General features: G+C 46.1%; 1 protein-coding gene across 13 annotated transcripts in view; it reads right to left on the bottom strand.

Annotated features, from left to right (window-relative positions):
- The window catches only part of LOC108097018 (uncharacterized protein CG43867), a 91039-nt gene that overhangs the window by 3006 nt on the left and 67156 nt on the right, over nucleotides 1-20877 (bottom strand). For 3 of the 13 annotated variants that reach the window (XM_017199031.2, XM_017199018.2, XM_017199023.2), the window contains 9 exons: nucleotides 20185-20247; nucleotides 4070-5567; nucleotides 3230-3639; nucleotides 2730-3152; nucleotides 2381-2663; nucleotides 2203-2315; nucleotides 1931-2140; nucleotides 632-727; nucleotides 72-413 (listed from right to left, as the gene is read on the bottom strand). In XM_017199031.2, coding sequence (XP_017054520.1) covers nucleotides 72-413; nucleotides 632-727; nucleotides 1931-2140; nucleotides 2203-2315; nucleotides 2381-2663; nucleotides 2730-3152; nucleotides 3230-3639; nucleotides 4070-5567; nucleotides 20185-20247 — 3438 coding nt within the window. Of the gene's footprint in view, nucleotides 1-71; nucleotides 414-631; nucleotides 728-1930; nucleotides 2141-2202; nucleotides 2316-2380; nucleotides 2664-2729; nucleotides 3153-3229; nucleotides 3640-4069; nucleotides 5568-12632; nucleotides 13210-16536; nucleotides 17846-20184; nucleotides 20248-20877 lie in introns of those variants that run through there. The other 10 variants (XM_017199025.2, XM_017199027.2, XM_017199019.2 and 7 more) reach the window with 9 other exon arrangements.

Below are 20877 nucleotides of genomic sequence, written 5' to 3' on the forward strand. Positions count from 1 at the left end.
GGATTGTGATTGTAAAATTGATTGCACTTCCACCCCTACTACTTCCAATAACGTTGGGTTGCTCGGCTTACCTGGTAAGTGGTGTTCATCATGTGCACGGGTATCGCATGCGGCAGCGAGTGGTGGTACGGGTTCTTCAACAGAATCGACAAAACCTCCATCCGCGAGGGCTTCGTCTCGCGACCCCCGTTCTTTAGGGTCCTTTCCAAAGCCCGCTCACAGTAGGCGGCGTACTTGCCCGTCTCCGTCTTGGTGTCAGCGTTCCGGGACAAATGCAGCTTGAGGTACCAGAGAAGACGACTCGAGCGCGGGACAAAGAGCGACACGGCCAGCGCAAGGAGCTGCCAGCCCTGGACGAAGCTGTAGGCGGGCGGGTTGCTCTTGCAGTCGATTATGGGTGTGGCAGCAGGAGCCTACAGATTGTTATCATTCAGAGATCAGTTTGGAAATGAATCGATGTCGCGGGGGTTAAAAGTAATTAGTTAGTATAAGTGAGGTTAGGAGAGCTTTGACTACGTGACTACGGAAATCGAACGCAACTGTACTCGCACAACAAAGAATGTTACAGTACAGTACAGAAAAGTAGAGTGGTATTGTAAAACGGTTAGAGACCATAAATTTCCCCGCATACCTGTATGGAGGTGGGCGAACTGCCGTTGGCTTGGGCGTGGCCCGCCTGTTGGGTATCACAGGTGAACAGGCTTTGAGTGGCACACAACAGTAGTTGCTGTAAATTTCGGGTTCGGTCGTTCGTACAGTGTTGGAAAACATTACGGTTTCGGTTCGGTTCGGTTACACACGAAACACATTCAACGGAAACGCAACGTTCAAAACGCAACGCAAGGCAAAAAAAGATGGAGAAAAAAAAGAAAAAGCCAGAGAACATTTTCGGATCAATTTTTTACTCTTCATTAATTGGCGGTGTGATTTTTATTTGTTTGGTTGTTGATGTGTTTATCTGTTTTTTTGTTGGCAGTGTTTTGTAACGTTTTGTAACGCATCGTTATGTTCGTTAAAATGCGAAATGCAATGGATAACGAGAGACCAAGGCAAAGACAATAAGCACATTCAAAGCGAATAATAAGGATACTGAAGCAGCAAAACCATAACAACTCTAGAAATGGTTAAAAAATACAAACACAAGAGAGCAATATTTGCCAGTATTAATAGCCGGATTAGTGCTCGAAAATGTCATAAAGAAATATTGAGAGTTTAAAAAACACGGTTGTATTTAGTGTTATGCTTGATCTGTGTTCCAGTGGCTCACTGATATTGGTGATTTAGTGGTATATTTGTTTTTTCTTTTGGTTTTGTAAAATTTACAGCAAATACTTTTTACAATGAGCTGTTTAATTGTCTTTTTTATTATGAATAAATAGAGATACACATAGAGTTGTACAGTAACGTTTTGAAAGCTATATGTATATACAGAAACATTTCTGACAGTTATGGGGGAAATTTGTTGTCTGTTCGCTACTTAATGAAAACTCAAAACCAAACGGAGGTATTTCAACTGACCAAACTATACATAGTTAGATTAGGCAAGAGGTTAACTTAGGCTAGCATGCATACATATATTATATATATAGATGATACTATTGATAGTGTTCGGTATATATATGTTTGAAATGATTTAAGGTTAGCTTTGTATTGATATTTCGTGTAAAGCGTTCGTAAGCTTGTTCCTTAAGCAAAGCTCTTTTGGCTGGTAATGAACGCAAAGTAAATAATACCTATTTGGGAGCATGGGTGGTGACTTTATCTTCGGTACAGACTCTCTCTTGGGCTGTTCTTGCAAGTTGTTAGTGAGGATTAAGGGGGAGTTTCTACACCAAAAACAAGGACATTCAACTAAACATTTCCGGGGGATGCAGGTTAGGAAAGGGCGGACTTTCGGGGACATAAGAAGCTTTGCAACTAAAAAACTTACGCGCGTTTGCTTGCCCAGCTTCTTGTTTACCTGGACGCCGACACTGAGCTTTTGGCCCATGTGCCGGGAGGTCTGCTTGATCAGGATGCAGATCATCTCCGTCTGAAGCTCGGGCATGTCCAACGCATGCTGGAGCGCGTTCTGGGCGAGCACTACGTGGTAGTCGATGCCCGGCTGGTTGACCGCCACCGACATGAACAGCTGAATGCTCTGCAAGAAATATTGAGTGTTACACCGAACTCAAGTGCATCCAACTACCAAAGACCACTTGCCTTGAAGAGCTTAATTGCCTCCGGTTGCATGGTTTCCGTATGCATAGACGACAGCGGGGCCGTGATGGTGTCTTTGGTGTGCAATAGGATGGGGTGGCGCCACAGCACGCAGTCTGCAATTGGAGGAGTGAGTTTCACGGTTAGCTCGGCTAATATGAGAAAGAATTCTAGGACTCACTAGGATCGCCATCGGTCTCCATGAGCTTCTGGACGAGCTGTTCGTACTGCGTGCCAGCACTTGGACCGCCGCCAGAAACGACAGTCAGGTGATAGAGCCAGTTGTCCCGCTCAGGCTTGCCGGAAAGGATCAGGTAGGTTGGTCCCTGGTGCGCTGGATAGATGGCAACCGTGAGTCTAGCCTGATCCTGGGCGGCATCCTCCCGCTCCTCGGAATCCGAGTCGGAGACGTGTTCCACCTCCTCTACTCGAGCATCGCGCATATTTATCTGGCCCAATGGGTTCTACAATGGGATAACAAATCAGCATAATTAGCAGGACCTCACCATGGAATTCCTTCTGCCACTTACCGTTTCGGCCGGAGCCTTGAAGTAAAGGAACATCTTGCCCAGCAGCACACACCAGCACTTCTTGGGATGACCGTTCTTCACCTTGGTCACCCAGCCCTGCACCGTGGGCTTCTGGTCGTCGCGACTCAGCAGCAGCTTGGTGGCGTTCCTCCGCTGCACGTTCTGCAGCACCCGGATCCAGTCGTCCATGGTGGCGTGCGAGTCTGCCGTGAGGTAGTAGACCTTCTTGCCGGTGTCGATCTCGAAGGTGGAGGCGCCTTCCGCCCGGTTGATGCGGCAGGCCTCGTCCAGTAGGATTTGCCCCTGGGGCTTCCGCTGCAGGTCGTGCTGGCTCTTCCAGTAGTTAAGCGATCCGTTCTTCAGGACGAACCAGCGCTTGCGCCAGGTCTTCAGCTTGCCGCCCAGCTTGGCCAGGTGGCCCATCTGAAGCGAATAACGAAAAGAAATTGTAAGGAGTGGAATGGGGGTCTCTGGCAGGGAGTGAGTGTGTGATCACCCACCTTCTCCAGCGACTCAATCTTCTTGCTGGGCGAGTCCACGTAGGACTGGCGCATCAGCAGCGATGGCATCGAGGCGTCCATGCACGTCGACTCCGAGACGGCGTCGGGGGGCAGGGCGTAGTCGTCCGAGAGGCCTGATTCAAAGGAGAGATCTGAAATTACTGTGCCTCGCATGTGCTGGAGGAGGGGGGAGGGGGCGTTGACGGGACGGGGGCGTGGCAGCGTTATCTGCCCACTCGACGGCGCCACCGTGTACGGTCCCAATTGGTGGTTATGACTGTGGAGGTGGGGCAGAGTGTGGTGTTGGTGGTGTTGGTGGTGCGGTTGTTGTGGTTGTGGTTGTGGTTGGAGATGCTGGTTGATGTGACTGGAGGGCGTGGTGGTGGTGGAGACGCGTGGTTGGAGGTGGACTGCGGTGGATGGGTTAGAGGTTAACGGCGGTTATTTGGTTATTCGGTAGGCAATGGTTGGTTGATGAACAAAAGTGGTTAGTTTCGCAAGTTGTTAGAGCACACAATTAGTATCTTTGATCATTGTGGTTACGGTCTTCTAGGTGGAGCAGAGGTAATAAGTTCTAGTACGGATGCGGGATGCATTGGAGAACCAATGGGGGAGTACATTAAAAAAAAAAAAAAAAACATAATCAACTGAATTTTTAGTTTACTAAAATAGAATTAAGGTCGCCAATTTGGATTAAGGAATTAGTTGGTGCTCGGTGTTCGGTTAGATTGAGTTCGAAGCCTGCATGGTCCTAAGGAGCAACAGACTAATCGGTCTACACTACGCCAGGCGGGTAATCTGCAAGGGTCTTGAGGCAAAGTCAATACTCATGGTACGTACCTCGCGCCTTGGCGTTCTTGGGGCTCTCCGAGCCACTCCGCTTGGCCGGACTCAGGCTGGATGAGGTCTTCAGGCTCTTCGAGGGACTCGAGGCGCTGCCGGAGGTGGAGGTCTCCGTGTTGTCCGTGCTCGAGGAGTTGTGCGAGTGGTGGGTGAGCATCACCGCGTGGTCCTCGCCGTCACTGGAGTCGTCGCTCGAGTCGCCCGTGAACGGCATCGAGCGGATCTGCGAGGCTCGACCTTTGACCGTTGCGTAGACGGGCACGGATATATCACAGAAGCCGCCGCTGGCGGTTTGTTGCTGCCTCGACGGTGGCAGCGGGGTTCCCGGCGTACTGCCCAGCGTGCCGTGTCCATCTCCGGATGCATGGCTATGACCATGCCGTCGGCCGTTGGAGAGATTGGTTCCCGCTCCCGCTCCCGCTCCCGTTGCCATTCCAGTTCCAGCTGCAGTTCCCTCCTGGATGTCCGGCTCTTGGCTGGCCGTACTTTCGGCGGTACTGGCTCCCGTTCCCGCTCCGGCCAGTCCGTCGTTGGCCACCTGATAGATCTTGGCCTCCCAGCTGGGGAACCGATGCAGCGGCGGTGTAGGTGGGCGTGGCACGCCCAGTTCACTAGTCGTCGTGGTGGTCGTGCTGGAGTTACCGCCACTGGCCATCAGGGCCGGGTTGTTCTTCATCCAGGCGGGCAGCTTCTCGCAAGACGGCGTGTAGATCTCCGCATAGTCGTGGGCGGTGTCCGTATCGGAGCTATCTGGCCTGGGAACGCCCCCGGCTCCCGTGGAGCCTCCTCTGCCGCCGGGTGCCTTGCTGGAGATGCTGGACAGAGGCGCAAGGGTCAGGCCGTCCACCGCTGCCACCAGGTTTCTCTCCAGCTCCTGCGGCTCCATCGAGAGGTTTCGCCGGTGCTGGTGGTGTGGATAGGAGCTGGTCAGGGGTCGGCCGATGATCTCCTGGGGATCAAGGCTCTCGCTCCTCCTCCGATGCTCGGGATTCGAGCCCGAGCCGGTGAAGTCCTGAACGTCTAGACTGAGGCTGTTTCGCACAGGACCAACTATGCTGTGCCGCTGCGACTGGTTGGCTATGTGGTTCTTGAGCAGCTCCAACTGCTGGTTGCACTTGACGTTCTGCTCGCGCAGCAGCTGGTTTTGTTCCTCGAGATCGCGCAGCTTGTTGTTCACCCACTCCTTGATCTTGGCGGCCTTGGCCTCGATTTGCCGGGCGTCGTGCAGGCGCAGCTGTCTCTGCTCCTCCACCTGAATCTCCAACGAGGTGATGGTCTTCTCCGCTTCCTGGATGGGCGGGGCACCTGATCCGGCCGACGCTGCTGATCCCGTGGAGCCGCCTATCTGATGACTCGGCGAGCTGTTGCTTCTGGCCTGCTGCTCCTGCGGATGGTTGGCTCCTGCCTGATGCGGATGCGGATGGGGATGCGGATGCTGGGACTGTTGGGGCGGCTGCTTGGGCCACTCACTCAGCCGTTGCTCCATGGCACGCACCTAAGAAGAAAATTAGATAAGATGGAATGAGAAAACGGCTACTACGGCGAGGGAGTTCTCCCCAGCCCGAATTAAAATTTAATTAAATTCACACTAAGCCACGACAATGTTCAGGGCAACCCCGCCGCGGGATTAGCTGTGAAGGTAGGTAGTGAAGCAGGCAGACAGGATGGGGAGTCCTGCAGGAGCACTGCTAGAATATGTTTTCTTAACTGGCCAAGGCAGCAAGACAATTGGAGCCCTTCTCAAAATAGTACGAATGGATTGTGGTTTTTATTAAACTGTTTCATAATCAATGTTGCAATCGTTGCAGGCATCGCATTTGATTTAAATATTTTCTTGCCTGGCTACTGGCTATTGGAAGTGAGCTCAACTTGATGCTTCTGTGGCTTAAAGGTTTGCGAGGTAATTCTGTAATTAAGACCGAGGCAATCATTTAACACCCCACCGCAACGCCACTGAGAATAGCAGTGGCTGTGTACGCGAAGTGGTCAAGGAATGTACTTGCCACATGCCATCGCGCCAGGAAATAAGTATTTTTATGGGTACACAACAATTTGCAAGTAATGCAACTGCCAGTGGAGCTGAGGGTGGCCAGAAGGCCACCAAGAAGGGAAAGGCCAGAAGGGAAACAGGCAAGAAATAACTTTATTTGGCACGCCAGGAAACCGAACTGACAACTAAACAAAGCTTCCGGCTACTTGGGGGCAGGGTTCACAGGGCCAAGAAGTGCCACTGTGGCACTGTGGAATGAGGACCATTCTGACTGGGGAGGCCGTGCAGCAAAAGAGGCAATCGAAGCGAGGATAAAGGAGGCAGATGGGTAGTGCACAGCTCTCAGCACAGCAGAGGTAGCGAAAATCACAAGAGGAAATAGAAAAATTGGATCTCCCTGCCTTAAATGGAGTGCTGTTAACAGCAGAATCGCCCCTTCGGTTCGCCTCCTTCTTTTGTGGCAACCGTGTCGGCACCTATTGCACTATTAGTTGTCAGCCAGGATGTGTACCCCAAATGGGTCAATTGCCTGGCATTAGGCAATCCTGCCGAGGGTTAAGGGAGGTGTGTTAGGTTTGGCTTTAAAGAGCAGATGGCAGCGGGAACTTAATCGGGGTCCTTGCCGCATGCCATGCATTTAAAAATAGATATCCGTCGAAAATAGGCAGCCTTAAAATGAGGAGTGTAGAACCACCTCCTGGAATAACTTATCCCTTGTTAAAGTCGCAAATAAAACGCCAAAGTTTAGGTCCCTTATTACATTAACTGTCCGCTTACTTCTTATGTAGTAAGATACGATATGTGCACCAGCTTAGATTCGCGAAATCAACTACAGCAAGAGTTATGGATATGCAAAGTACTCGTATAAAAAAAGCTGACTCTGAACAATTCCGATGAGAAAAGCAGCGGCAAAAGAAGGATAAATAACAAAGTCTAGCCAAAAGACGTAGACGGCATTTCCTTGGATAGCCTGGACGAATCAAAAAGGCGAAATCAGAAACCGGAGATCAACTTTCGGAAAACTTGAGCCATAAAATCTGGCTGCGCCTAAACCGCCAAAACTAAAACTCTTTACGTAGGCTGGAACGGTGAGGGGAAAAGCCCGTTGGCAATGGCTATATTTAATGGTTCAAGCTGCAAAGTTCAGATGGGGAAAACTTGTGCATTGGGCGGCTGCTCCATTCATCAAGTGAATTGCCTGCATTTAGGCGTGTGAAACTTTGAGCCCCCGAAACAAACAAAGAACAAATCGGAATCGCCAAGGCAACGGAGGAGAGACGCTAAGACAGTAAGTTGACTTTATCTAAATGCGTTTTCTGGATTTGCAGACGCAGCTGCTTGGGAATCCATTGGTATCTCAGTCCTGTCAGCCAGACAGCCAAATCCCGGCAATTTTCGTTATTGGATTTGCGATCTGTAAGAGGGTGGCGCATGCCAGACAGTTCAATGGGGTGTGGGAAATAGGAGAGCCACTTCTGGGATGTGGAAATAATGAAGCACCCCGGCGGCCTGTTCCAACACGAATTTCCGTAGTCCATGGCTCGTATGGAAATTAGCATTACTGGTCCGCTGGTGTTGGAAACGTGGTTAAAACAATTTTGAATTTATAGTTTTTGCATTCGTGTCCGAGCAGCAAAAAGGGGAAGCTTGCAGCTGTCGCCAGAAGCGAAGAAAACGAATTTGATGCCATTGCAAAGTGACAGTTTCATTGCTCACTGCACACAGGGCATAGCCTTTAACAAATGGTGCAGTTTCTGTCACTTAACATAAATCGCACACATTGCCGTAGTTCTCTTCTAAGGAAATGCATAATATAGAAGATAAAGCGAAATCCCCGATAATAATTTGCCACGACGCACAATCGGATTATGCCAGACTGAGAAATCTCCAAACGGCGAAGAGGGTGGAAAATGCCAGAAAAACGCGCTCAATAAATAAATTCCACAAGCTGAGGACTATAAAAAGATGAATGAATAATCGAGCATTTGAATAAAATTTGAATTGAATTTGGTGTGCAACGTAGAGTGAATTCTCTCCAGTCCTTGCTATATATATATTTTCATATATATTTAGTATGTATGTATATAATGGCACCACTACTTCTCTGGCCAAGCATGCATCCTGCTTTTATGACTAAATGAGCAGACGCAATTAAGTGGGGTTGGGCGATCGATGTGGGGTTTTCTGGGGGTTATCCTCTGGTAGTCAGCAGATGACTAACGACACCCGGTTATTGTGGTTGGTCTGAAAGAAAGCGGGAAGAGGAAGCGGAGGTGCCACTCTGTGGTGACTCACTTCACGGCTAAAAGGGTTCCGAATAGTGCAGCCCCTCTGCACAGATGATTAATCTGTTTATAATGAAGACCACTGCGGCTTCTGCCTGGAAGCTGTGCCTGCTAAATGGGCTTTGAGTTGATGATGATATAATGACTCTGCCATGAATATATGAGCCCAAGTATATGCTTTATATCAGCACAGTACATAATGCTTTTACGCCCGGGCAATTTGCTAATATTTCTAGAAAGTCCAAAACAGGGGCCACTTCTTTCTGCTTTTCTGCTTACATCCCTGCCACACAAACTGAAATTGAGAAAAATTAATTTTATTCGCATTCCCTGCGTTTCTTTGACTTCTTGGGCAAACAGCCTCCTGCTCCGACCTCAACCTTCTTTTTTTTTCTGCGACGTTTAATTTGGAGTCATGATTTCATTGTTATTTATAGTCAACAAAGCGGCAGCCGCTCGAGAAAAACAAGAGCATGAAAATGGAGGGGGAAAACAGCAGAACCACTCAAGAAAACACTCCATAAAACATTGTAGCCGCCCCTCGTTTCTCGAAAATATGAGAGGGAAAATCTCCATCTTCCATCTTGCATCGCCCTTCCTCGGCACGCGCCATCTCCTTCCTATTCTTATGCTGCTTCGGTCGTCCCACAGTCTGGGAGAACTGCCACTTATCTGTTACATGGTATTATATATGGTAGATGGTACATGGTACATGGTATCTGGTATAAGGTATCTGGTATCTGGTATCCCCCATTCCAGGAACTCCCCCAATATCAGGGGATATCGTTAACTGCAGCGCATTCGAATATCTTTATTTCCAGACGTCGTCTTTGGTCTCGGAATGTTTGGCGCAGACAGGGTACGGTTTCCTTTGGAGAAGGGGAAGCCCAAACGACAAATTGATTTCAAGTTTACAAAGCTATGAGGGGGAAATCGGGGGAAACCGCATTTAAAACAAGGAATATCTGGAGAGATATATCAATACCACATTTCTAGATATTGTTAGGCGTTGGACAAAACCTAATCCTAACAAGGATTAACTCTGCTCTTCAGCACATTCAGTACCTGTTTCGGTTGCCTTTACTCCTTAGATAATCGTTTACATCGGTTATCCTCTTTGCCGGGGAATGCTCTATTGGCGCTGGGAAATCGCTCAACCCTTACCTCCCCCAAGGCTTTTCTTGCGAAGGGTGAGAGTCTGCTGTGAATGATTTTCCCATTACAGTCAATGTCAATATTTGCTGCATGTTTTGGCAGCTTTGAAATTGAAAATGTTCATGTTTCATATTATCCCGGAACGTGGTTACATGGCAACTCCATAATGCTCGGCATCCTTTTGGCCCGGCTGCGCTTTAACTCGCCCCCCAAACTCCTCTCTGTCCAGCTGCTCCCTCAACTGCTTCGTCATGCAACAAAAATTAAAAATCCACATAGATAGAGGAGCTTAGGTACGTGATCCCGAATGGAAAATACCTGCAGTTCTATTACTAACATTCGGTTTTCAGCACTTTAATTTAATTTTTATTTAAAGTTGATCGAACGATTAGGCGTTTGAATAGTCGTAGTTAAAGTGTCATTCGGTGTGCCTATTGCATATACCCAATGTTACCCAAGATTACTTGGCAAAAACAGGAAAATGCTCCACGAACGGTGATGTCTGTGTTTCCTATTAATTACAAGAGCCTCTCGTCTTTCCTTCACCCCGAAATGTAAGAGTTGCCCACTCTGTTGCGGCTCTTAAGAATGATTTCCCTTCAACGGAAGACAGCAAAACTAATTGACAACTAGGGCTATCCATTTCAACCTTCCACTCCAATCATTGCTTATGCATTATCCCAGTTATATATGATGAGGTCAACTGGGAGCCTCTTAAACTGATTTAAAATGCAGATACCTGCCTGCTATGCTTCAACTCCCTTTTGCCCCTTTTCAGAACGGCTTAACTTAATCAGTTTTGCAAGAAAGATGCAAGCAAAGTTTGCCACGCCAGCTGCCAGACAGTAAACTAAAACGAAAGTTTCGCGCTTCTGATAAAAGTTTGTCGCCTCCCAGGCCACCCTTTATTCATTTCTTCCGCTGAGTTTCCCTCTTGTTCACCGTTTGGCTTGCTGGGGCTTGATAATGCCAAGCAGTTATGGATAATGCATTAGCTTGTGGATTGTTCGTATTCATGAATCCCGGCAAGATTCCGGTGGGGCAATTAGGACTGAATATTAGTAGCAGTACTGCTGCTGATTGGTGGTTGTCCATGCACTTAAATTTTTCAGCACCCGGAGCGTAAAGTTTAGTTCTTTGCCTGCTTCAGTTTCTGGTTCGGCCCCCCTGCCTGCTACAGCCTTTAAAAGTGCTTTTGCCGTACTTTGAAGTTGCCCTTAAAATTCCCCCCCAACAGCTGGCGACTGCTGGTGGCACTTTAACTTGTCGCTAGACTCGTACCAACCTCCAGAAACTTCCGCGCCCCCGAGGATCTTGAGATTTTCCAGCTTCACAGCTGCGTTCTCCTCGCTCTTCAGCTTGACTGGGCTGCCACATTGTCAAGGACTGCACTCGAGCAATGCAAAAAGGCAAACAATGTCCAGAGAAAGCAGCTGCAGGAGGCGTATTGGGCAGGTTCTGGGGTTCTGGGGTTCTGCAGTTCCGGGGTTCTGGAGTTTCTGGGGGAGGCAAAAGAAGTGGCCATGTCTGGCGCTGTATGAAAATAATGGAAATGCACCGCGATATTTCAGCTCTGCTCAATAACTTTCCTCATTTTGTTTTGTGCCGCTCCCAGCGGCAAATTCAGCCCAAAAAAGCATAGAGTATGGAATCCCAGACAGAGTCTTGAAGGGGAATCAACGCAAACTGTTTGTGACACGGCCCAAGAAATGGGTCTGGCATTATTGGTATTCCTCTTTGGATTCTCAGCTTTTTGGGGGTGCCAATGATGATTTTTCCGCTCCACTGACTGAGCAGAACCCACTCTAAAATCCGTATTTCCCATTCCGATCGCGCGGTGCTTCAATTCGAGCGGCTTTCCTCTACTCTGGCCCACTCGATTGATTAGGCAACTGCCGATTGTCTGAGGGACAAAAAAAAGAGAGTTGGCTTTAATTATGGAAACCCCATTAAGCTCGAACCCGTCGCTTCAAATTGCAGTCTGCTGTCTCTTGGTTTGCTTTTGTTATACCCTGGAAAAGGGTATACCCAAGACTGGCGAGGATCTTTGAACAATGGACATTAAAACCCTGATCAAGTGAAACCGCTAGCGCTGAACTCCTCGAAGTAGGTGATACAGTTCTTTGGAGATGAGCTCCTAAGGAGTATCTATGTAGTCGAGCCGCGCCGCTATGCACCCATTCCCTGCTAATTTTTTTTAATTTGCAGAAAGCCTTTTGTTACAGGAGCGGGGTGGAGGAAAAAAAACTTTGCACGGCCAATGACAAAATGTGCATTCAAGTGGAAGTGCGGACGGAATGGGGGAGACTGGGGGAGTGGGGAGTGCTCCGTGTTTGTCCCCATCTGTCCTGCATACGCGGAACGAAACTTTGCTCTTCGATCAAAACTCGTTAACTTGACCTTTTCCCTGCCCCGTCGTCGAACCAATTAAGCGTGAAGCAGTCGACGAGAAGAGCAGGGACAACAAAATCTTCTCCAGAGAAAGAGCGAAACTTGCAAGCAATTAAAAACATTTTCCAGCTTCTCCGCTCCTCCTTTTCCGCTTTTGGGGAAAATTGTTCTTTTCTGCTCTGGATGTCTCTCAGTTTTTCTCCGACTCATAAATATTAGATTTTTATGAAGCATTTGCGACGACTGCTCACAGCTGGGGCCCCAACACGTAAAAAAGCATTCAAAGACATTCGACGCTGGAAATTGCAGGGGGATACTCAACTCCATGCGAGGGGTTTTGTTCAGAGGAAGAGGACAAGGACTGACAACAGATATTTATCATGAAGAAGACGAGTGTATTGTTCACGAGCAGCCAGAAGCCAGCAGGCATATTCTCAGTTCATTATACGCACTGGAGATTAGTGATTGCCCTTTGTGAACAGACGAGAGCTGCGAGATCTAGACATCCAAAGGCGGGAGTGAAATCATGTGGTACTCAAGGATAAGTTATGGGTCTCATGTCTCTCAAGGCCCCTAAGTGCTGATTTTTAAGGAGCGATTTGGACAAGGTAGAAGTGTCCCAACTTTTTTAGAAACTTCACCTTCGTTATGAAAATTTTTATAAGTTTAAATAGTTTTATTCACAATTTGCCTTTCGTTACTTTATTATTATAGTTTTGCACTCTCATTAGATACATACATTGAGGACATCCTGTGCGCTGGCCCTTTTTCGCTGATTTCGCGATTTTCGCCATTTTCACTGGGGTTATTAGGAACTCACAGATTCTTATAAGATCGGGCAAAGGTTCATTGCCATCACAGAGCGCCGCACAGGGGTTCAGTGTGGGCTTACGGGTTTGGGTTTGGGGTTGGTTTCGGCATGAGGCTCTCGAAAACAAAAACCTACACAACCACCTGGGAGTGGGAAGTCGGTTGGGTTTGTGGATTTGCAGAGGGGAAACCGGTTTCGGGGTCCGCTGAGGGTGGCAGAACCACCGATCGCGAGCGAAAACTTTTATACCCCTGCGAAGGGTTAGTCGTCCATTTAACTTCGGTTTTGGTCCTTTAGAAGCCGGCTTTCTTGGGAACACTTCCAGACACTTCACTTCAGAAATATGCGAAAAAAAAAAAATGAACTGGGCACTGGGCACAATAAAACCAAGCATTGAAAAAGAAATTCCAACTTTCAAGCTGTTAACCGGGGCGGGTTTTTAACACAATCGTGAGCCGACCGGCGAAGTGAACGATTCGAGCTGCCAACTAGAACTGAAACGAAACTGAAACTGAACCCGAGTGAAGTGGAAAGACTGTGGGAAATGCTCGAGGAAATTCTGCTGCCAGCGCTGGCAGAGGGAAATTCGCCGAGGGAAGTTCCAGCGATGCGTGAGTGTTTTATTTTTGGGGTGGCATCGAACGCGTCGGTTCGTCTTTGCACCACATCCCACATCCACATCCACATCCAATAGTATACCACATCCCGTATTCCATATCCCCCGAGCGCTGAGGATTAGAGCCTTCGCATCTGAAAAGGGCTGCCCCCTATGGGTTTCGTCATCAAGAGTTTTGTGCATTTTTCAGTAATTAAATCAAATGCGAATGGATATCGGCGAACACAATGCAACCAAATGAGAAAGAGGTTGGTCGAATTTTACCAACAAATAAATATCTAAAAAATTAGGTTCCTTCTATAATAAATGTAAAGGGATCTGAAACTTATTTCTTGATTTATTTTCGATATTGGAAGCTATTTTTCTCTGCCAAGGTTTTGCCGGGTTATATCCTTCGTCCCCCTCCCTGGATGACTCACGAAGTCAATGACTCCCCGAAAAAAAATAACCAGAAAGAATCCGATTCTGCCGGAGACGGATATCAGTCGGGTGAAAGTGCGTGTCATGTGGCGTCCATCTCAAAGGGGAATCCTTGAAGGGAAGAATAGGAGCTGGAGGCAGGTGCTCGTTACTTGTCAGATTATGTGTATATATGTATATACATATGTGGTTGCCACTGGAGTAAAGCGGAGCAGCGGCGCCAGGCAATTTATCTCTGTTCCGCAACTTTGCCATTGTACAAATATGTTTTGCTACTTCTTTTTGTACGTATACATTATAAATGTAACATGTTGCTTTGGCTTTTTGGCTGATTGTTTGCGTTTGGTGTTAACAATTTGCCTGATTAAAGGCCGGCAATAACAGCAATGGCACACAAAACGGGGAGACCGATGAGTCAGTGGCATTGTGGCATTGTCATCCGTCAGAGTCACCGAGCCAGACAACCCAAACAACCAGGGCTACATGGTGGTATAGAATCTCCAGACTGGATGGCGGCCAACCGAAGGAGACACTCTCCACTCCCAGACTTTCTCTCTCAAAAGTGGATATTAAAAAAAAAACCAAACAATCGGGGCTTCTCTTTAAAAACTGCATCTGAGTTTTAAGGAGTAGAAACGTTTTCTATACCCATGATATGTAAATAAAATAAACCCAAAATACCCGATTTCGTAACACCTTCTCCCGTGAGTTGGATGACCCAATGCTGCCGTGGGACTCTGGATGGATACAAAAGCATCTTGCGGATATCCATCACATCATTCACAGCCGCGGCGAGTTGCTGGCGGAGTCGCAACTTCGCCGCTCTATTTTTATAAATATTTATGCGGTCCCGCGACTTATTTCTTCTGACTCGTGCGTGGCTCCATCGGCGGCACAAGAAGTAGCTGCATGCTGCTTGCTGGCTGCAGAAGCCACAGTCCGCCAAATGATGTCGTCGACTTGCTGATGAGTTTAAAATAAAGAAAGCAGCCGGCGGCTACAAAACGCAGAAACCACTTAAACCGGGGAACCCAGAGAAAAAGCTAAAAAAAAAACCAAAAGGAAGTATGCGACTGAGGATTACTCAACACTTGGGGTTTGCGGCAAGAAACTAATCGATTCAAGCTGCATATCACGAACAAATTGTAAAAGATCTTTGGATCGTTAGTACAACAATTTTGAATAAACTGTATATTTAAACAATATAAACCGATGTAATCAGCGATCGCAGGGTATGCAGAAAAACGGATAATATTGGGGGAGCGCAACTAGAGGCGGCGCGTAAAACGCATTACATTTTTCAAACGCACATCAGTAGGGCGAGCTCGGGGCTGGGGCGATGAGGCGATGGGGCATTGAATCAGGGACTGCGGCTATATCTAGTACGATGGTATGGGCATGGAGTGTGGAGTGTGGAGTGTGGGCGAAGTGCGGAGGCTTCGAGCGAAAGTGGCAGTCGTCGGGCACCGAGACAGCCACCAAGACGATGGCGACTAGCCTGCAGTCCAATGACGGATGCATGCATCATTAATTCAACTGAAACAATGTTCAACAACTAAATAGCAACAAAAACAGAGGAGTAGGGGCAAATGGGGACATAGGTCCGCCAACGCTTAGCTTCATCCATAACCGAAGTGCCCCCTCCAAAAGGCAATGGAAGTTGAATGACTCTGAAACACCCTACACGTAAGTATAGTTACATGGCAAAAAAGTTTTTTATAGATAGCATTTTCAATTTTTGTTAACCTTCATCTTGAACTTTTAAAAGAGAAGTGACCATTTTTAGATATTGAAAGAATTGATGTCTTCCCAAGGCGACTCTTGAATTCCTAAGCATATGCAGGGTATTGTGGGTTCAACTGGCTAGGTGACTCTTCTTATTGGCGAATGCAATTAATAATTTGGCCCACTTACAGTTTATCTGAGCATCGAGAATGCTTTTGTAGATCCGTAAAATCATCGCATCTAGTCAATGTTTACTCAAAGATTAATGGGCAGTCAGTGCAGGAAACTTCACAGCTGATCCACGTGCCCAAAGCCCAGAGCTCTCGCTTCTGGCGTCTCGAGGTGATCAATCAACTGCTCTTCGCCCGAACCATCGTCGCGGATGCGAATGTATCTCACGGATGCCAAGCACGTTAATTGAAACTGCAGCTACTGCAGCCGAGGGAGTGGAAAGCTGCATCGAAATCAAAACGGGAATAGAAATGGGCACTATTCATCATGCGAACAACAATCAAAGAGATGTCGACGGACGGGTCCAGTGATAAGTGGATCTAAAGAAAAAATTCAATCAACAGGCTGACCCACTTTGCGATTGGCACTCGCCAGAACAGCAAATAGATTAAAAGTTCAAATGCAAAACGTTTAATTGGATTACCAGCAGTTGGGTGAGGGCATTTCATTAAATAGGAGCACCATGGCAATACTTTTTCCAGGTTTTCAAAATCTCATAATATGCACTTGAATAAAAGATTTGTATTCCCCTCCTAGTTTGTGTTGTCTAATCTTAAAAAATTCATATAAAATTATTGTAGAACTTATTGGGAGGCGTAAATGGGCAATGCAATTTATTTACACAAATGGAAGCAAAGCACCTTGAGTATGTTTACTATGTCATAATTTATCTGAGGGAAAAGTTGGCTACCCGCTAATGATCCCGATGTCTGGTTTAATTTTTTTGTTGGGTTTTCAGAACGGACATTTGAAATATAGAAGTGGGAAGGTACCCACAGACTATCGATGTGTTGGCTATTTGCACGTTAAGTAAGGAGATAACGTATCCAGAAATCTTACCTTCTTTCTATAGTTATCCATTCATATGAGGGGTTTTGTTCGTTGTCTGATGAGTGTCGTTGGGGGAACTATAACTACTCCCTAGATCCGTTGTTTCGTTGCTTATGCCTCTCACTCGCGCTTGTATTGCCACCGTTATTGTTAATTTAACTCTTACCACAGTAACAGATGCTGTTATTGTTACTTTAACAAATCTTGTTGTTATTGCAGTCGTTGTTGTTGGTATTTTCTTTGTTTGTAAGGAAAGCAGACGCAAGAGCAGACGCAAAAGCGACGACGCTTTCCCGCAGAGCTCTTTTCCAGCATTTTTGGGGCAACTGCGAATTTCCACAGGAATATTCCTATATCTGTGATTCCTTACTCTTCTTCTTCCGATTCCGGTTGCTAATAGGTTAACTGTCGTGTAGTGGCATTTTCTACAGTTGTTGTTGTAGGAGAAGCTCTCTTGCTTAATAATTTTCCGATAACCTAATTTCTTTCACTGTAACAATTCGTTTCGCCTTCTTTCCTTACTTTAATGTTTCAATTCTCCTCCTTTGCTCCTTTTTTCCTTGTTTTTGCTGTTTTGTAAATGGACGTTTTGTTGTTGTTTGGCTTAATTTTGATATGTATGCTTGTTGTGTTTAATCCTTGTTTGCTTCGTGGCCTTTTTTCGTTGTTTCGATTATTGAATAAACGTGATAGCTTAGTTTACTTAACTTCCTGCTCTTATTGTATTTTGTCTGTCCTTTTTGCCTGCTGCTGCTTCTTCCCCATTTCGCTTTCCTTTGCTACCTTTAATTTTGCTCTCCTTCTTCTTCGACAGTCAGCTGTCATTGACAGCGAGAGAGAAAAGGCAAGAAAAGAGAAATGTTTATGCTCTCTTTGCGCAAACTCTTTGATGTTGGTGTTGTACAATGCAATAATATAATGTCCTAAATCGACGGCGTTCTTTAATTTTTCCTGTCATCGCTAGTGAAAATTCCATAGAACCCAAAATAACGGGATCGAAATGAATTTTTCCATCGTTTAAAAATTTTAAACCAAATAATAATTTAATTTGGCACTGTCACTAACTTTTTTCAATAATTTATGCGCGCGCTTTTTACTGTTATATTCCTTAACAACAGATACTTCAACGAATTTTTGCCGGGGTGCATTTATTTCTAGCCCGCCTTGGTTTATTTTTTTCAATCGTTAGTAATAAATGTGGAAAAAAAGAACAACCGAATTTCGTTAGATCCGCGCAGCTACAAGTCTTCTTTTGCACAACTTTTACGCTCTGTCTTTTGTTTCGCTGTTTCTTTTTTGTGCCCTGTGTTCCATTCAGGTTTTGCGTTTTTTTTTGCCCGTGTTGTTGTTTTTTCTTGGGGTAGTTTTCTCTCGCTAACTCTCTCATTTATTTTCTCTTAGCTGTCAAGCTTTGCAACCCCTAGAATATACCGTTTGGGTGCCAGTGCTCCAAAAATACAGTTTAGTGTTTGACAAGATTGTTGTTTTTGTTTTGCTTGGTTTTCGTTGCCGACTTTTCGGCGCTTTCCAATACTGCCAAGTGCCATGTGCTCGCATTACACACCCTTCTCGTTTTTTTTTTTTTTAATAGGGTACACTTACCCCTTCGGAAAACCCCTTTTGAAATTCCTAATTGGCCGCGTTGAGGCATTCCAAAGTGTTCTCATGTTTATATTTCCTCTTCTTAATGCATAATTAATGCGACAGAGGGCGAGCATAGGGTTCGGGGCTTCGAATTGGGATCCCTTTTTCAGTTAACAGTCAGGCGACCTCGGGCGACAGATTGTCCTGACAGAATGACTATTTAAACGAGTAGGTGGGAGTCCCACCTCTGCCCTTGACTGGTTATGGCCTGTCAAAACGTTTACCCAAGGTTGAAGACCTTGGTTTTAAGCGTACACTTCCTAAGGTTATAAGTAAGCGGTATGCGGCAACTTTATTAGAACAGATCCGCCGGCATCATTAGGTACTTCATTGGCCCCTATGCTAAAATCCGTCCAGAAACCATCTGAAGAAATTCCTGCTTAGCAAGAAGCCGCCCACAAACTTTAGTAACACACAGCACACAGCTTTCCAGCATACTTGGCCCATAACAGCCCGTAGTAATAGTTATAATGAACTAACCCATTTTAAAGCCCTGCGACTACTAATTGAAGCATAAGTAATGAGGCTGTTAACGATTTGGCTACCCAAACAAAAACGGCAAGGTTGCCTGCAATTTAAAGGGGCGGAAAATTAAAACAGGGATACCCAGGCGTTTAGGGGTGGCTATTGCCCTTTTAGGCCAGCCCTTTCAGCTAGTTAACATCCACGTGTTAGTACATGGGTTTAATCTCGGCGCAAACAAAGTAACAAGAATTCAATTTGTCACAGTGGTTGGGCCGCTGTTCCATGTTTTGCATTACGGGTTTGGGTTTTACCTCTCCGGAAAAATACACACAACCAATCGAAGCCAGAAATTCGGAAAGGTGGCCAAGGAACCAAGGCAAACATTGCCTGGTAGCGGTAGCTCAGAGAGATAAAACCATGATCTGGTCATAAGAGTGGGTGGATGAAATACACTGCGGGAACGCGGCATACATGATATAGTTTGGTTATTTATATGTTATATTAATGATTTTTGTAATAAGAAAACTTGCCAATCCACCCAAAGAGGGTTCTTAGACAACAATATGATCCTGTTGAGCTGTATGCATTCTTGATATCTTAGAATTTGTGAATTGGAAAGTCTGAAAGTTAAAGACTTTGTTCTATGACACCGAATGATTTTACCCAGTGTAGCAACAGTGTGCAAAACGCGAGGCGGTGGTGTAAATATTAGCATTTCGCTTGTTTTTTGGGGTGTTGCGTTAAGCAAAGCCAAAAGCCTCCGGGGACTTGTTAATGCAAACAATGCGCATTTGATATTGAAAGCATCAGCATCAGCATCAGCAGAAGGAGCAGGGGTAGGATGGAGCAGTTAGCCGGGACGGGCCCGACTACAGCCTGTGTCCTTCGTCCTTCGTCCCCTTGGGGGTGATTTCTGCCCAGGGGAAAGGGCAGCAAGGAGCTCAATGAATGTCTGGTAAAGCTCTGTTCCGCTTGCAGCCGCACGAACTCCAACGGGGGCCTGCATTAATGTGTGTTTCCGGGGGAGCTGTGGGTGCTTCGGGGGCGCTGAGCGGAAGTCGATTTATGTTTTGAAACCGTGCCCAGGCTGAACATTCCGCACCCCTCCACCCACATAGGGTGTATATGCACTCAAAAAAAAGAAGGTGTTGGGTTGCAGCTTTTAATTTATGTTTTCACTTTTCTAGGGATTTAAATAAATAAACAAGGTGTTAGGGAAAGTCTCTAAAAAATCGGGAAGAAGTTGGTCAAAAAACATCTGTCTAACTGTATAGATTTCTCGCAGTGTTGGTTTGCCGCTCGGGTTGCTTATACTCTTTTGGGTTTTCGGTCCAATAAATGTTGGCGCAACAGCTGTACACCCTACACTTACAGTTTCTTCACCCCGCCAGAAAAAGCATTGTCATTGAAATCCGTGGACAAACTGCCTTAAAAACTGTCGTCCAATGAACAGCCCTTTGTCTAGGATAAACTGGCTCTAATGTCTGCTTGCCATTTTTTAAGTTCGCCACCCCTGCGATAAGGACCTCCAGTCGGTTAACGACTTACCTTATCTTCAGCTTCCTCGGCGCGTTCTTCCGCTTCGATGACGCGTTGTTCCAGCTCCGTTAGCTGCAAATAGAAAGAAAGCCCAGAAACTTTGTTAAAACTCATCGTTGTTGGCGTTACAAGTTCCTTAAATGCCCGAAATTATATTAAAACAAGTCCCTAAGTCTGACAGGTAATATGGAGACATCATTTATAATCTCAAAAAAAAAAAGTTATTATTTATTTCTTATCTAAAGTGTGAATTACACTATTTATACATGACTAAACGTTGACTGATAGGTCCTTCGCTTCGTTTATAGGAATTCACAATCCTTAATTTATATCCTTATTATTTTACATAGCTCAATTATTATTATTTTACATAACATGGACCACGATTAAATAAATCCTTCACTGCTGGCCATGTTTTTTTTGCTAGTATTATTATTGTTATTATTATATGTATTATTATTAGTTTTCCGAGGGAAAAGTCCACAGACATAGCCGAAACAACAACCCGACGTCACTATTTAGCTGGTACATGAACTAAAAACTTGTTCGCTTTAGCGAAGACAACCACCCTGCGTAAAAAACTTCCCAGTATTTTTTGTTTTTTGACGTGGTGACTTTCGGTGGACCGTGCACAGACGACGTCAAAAGTATATTCGGGGGTTTTTTTTTTTCTAGAGGTTTTCTTAAGCCTCTTGAAAGCTC

The sequence above is a fragment of the Drosophila ficusphila genome, unplaced genomic scaffold, assembly GCF_018152265.1.
Source record: "Drosophila ficusphila isolate 14025-0441.05 unplaced genomic scaffold, ASM1815226v1 contig_198, whole genome shotgun sequence".
Taxonomy (NCBI): domain Eukaryota; kingdom Metazoa; phylum Arthropoda; class Insecta; order Diptera; family Drosophilidae; genus Drosophila; species Drosophila ficusphila.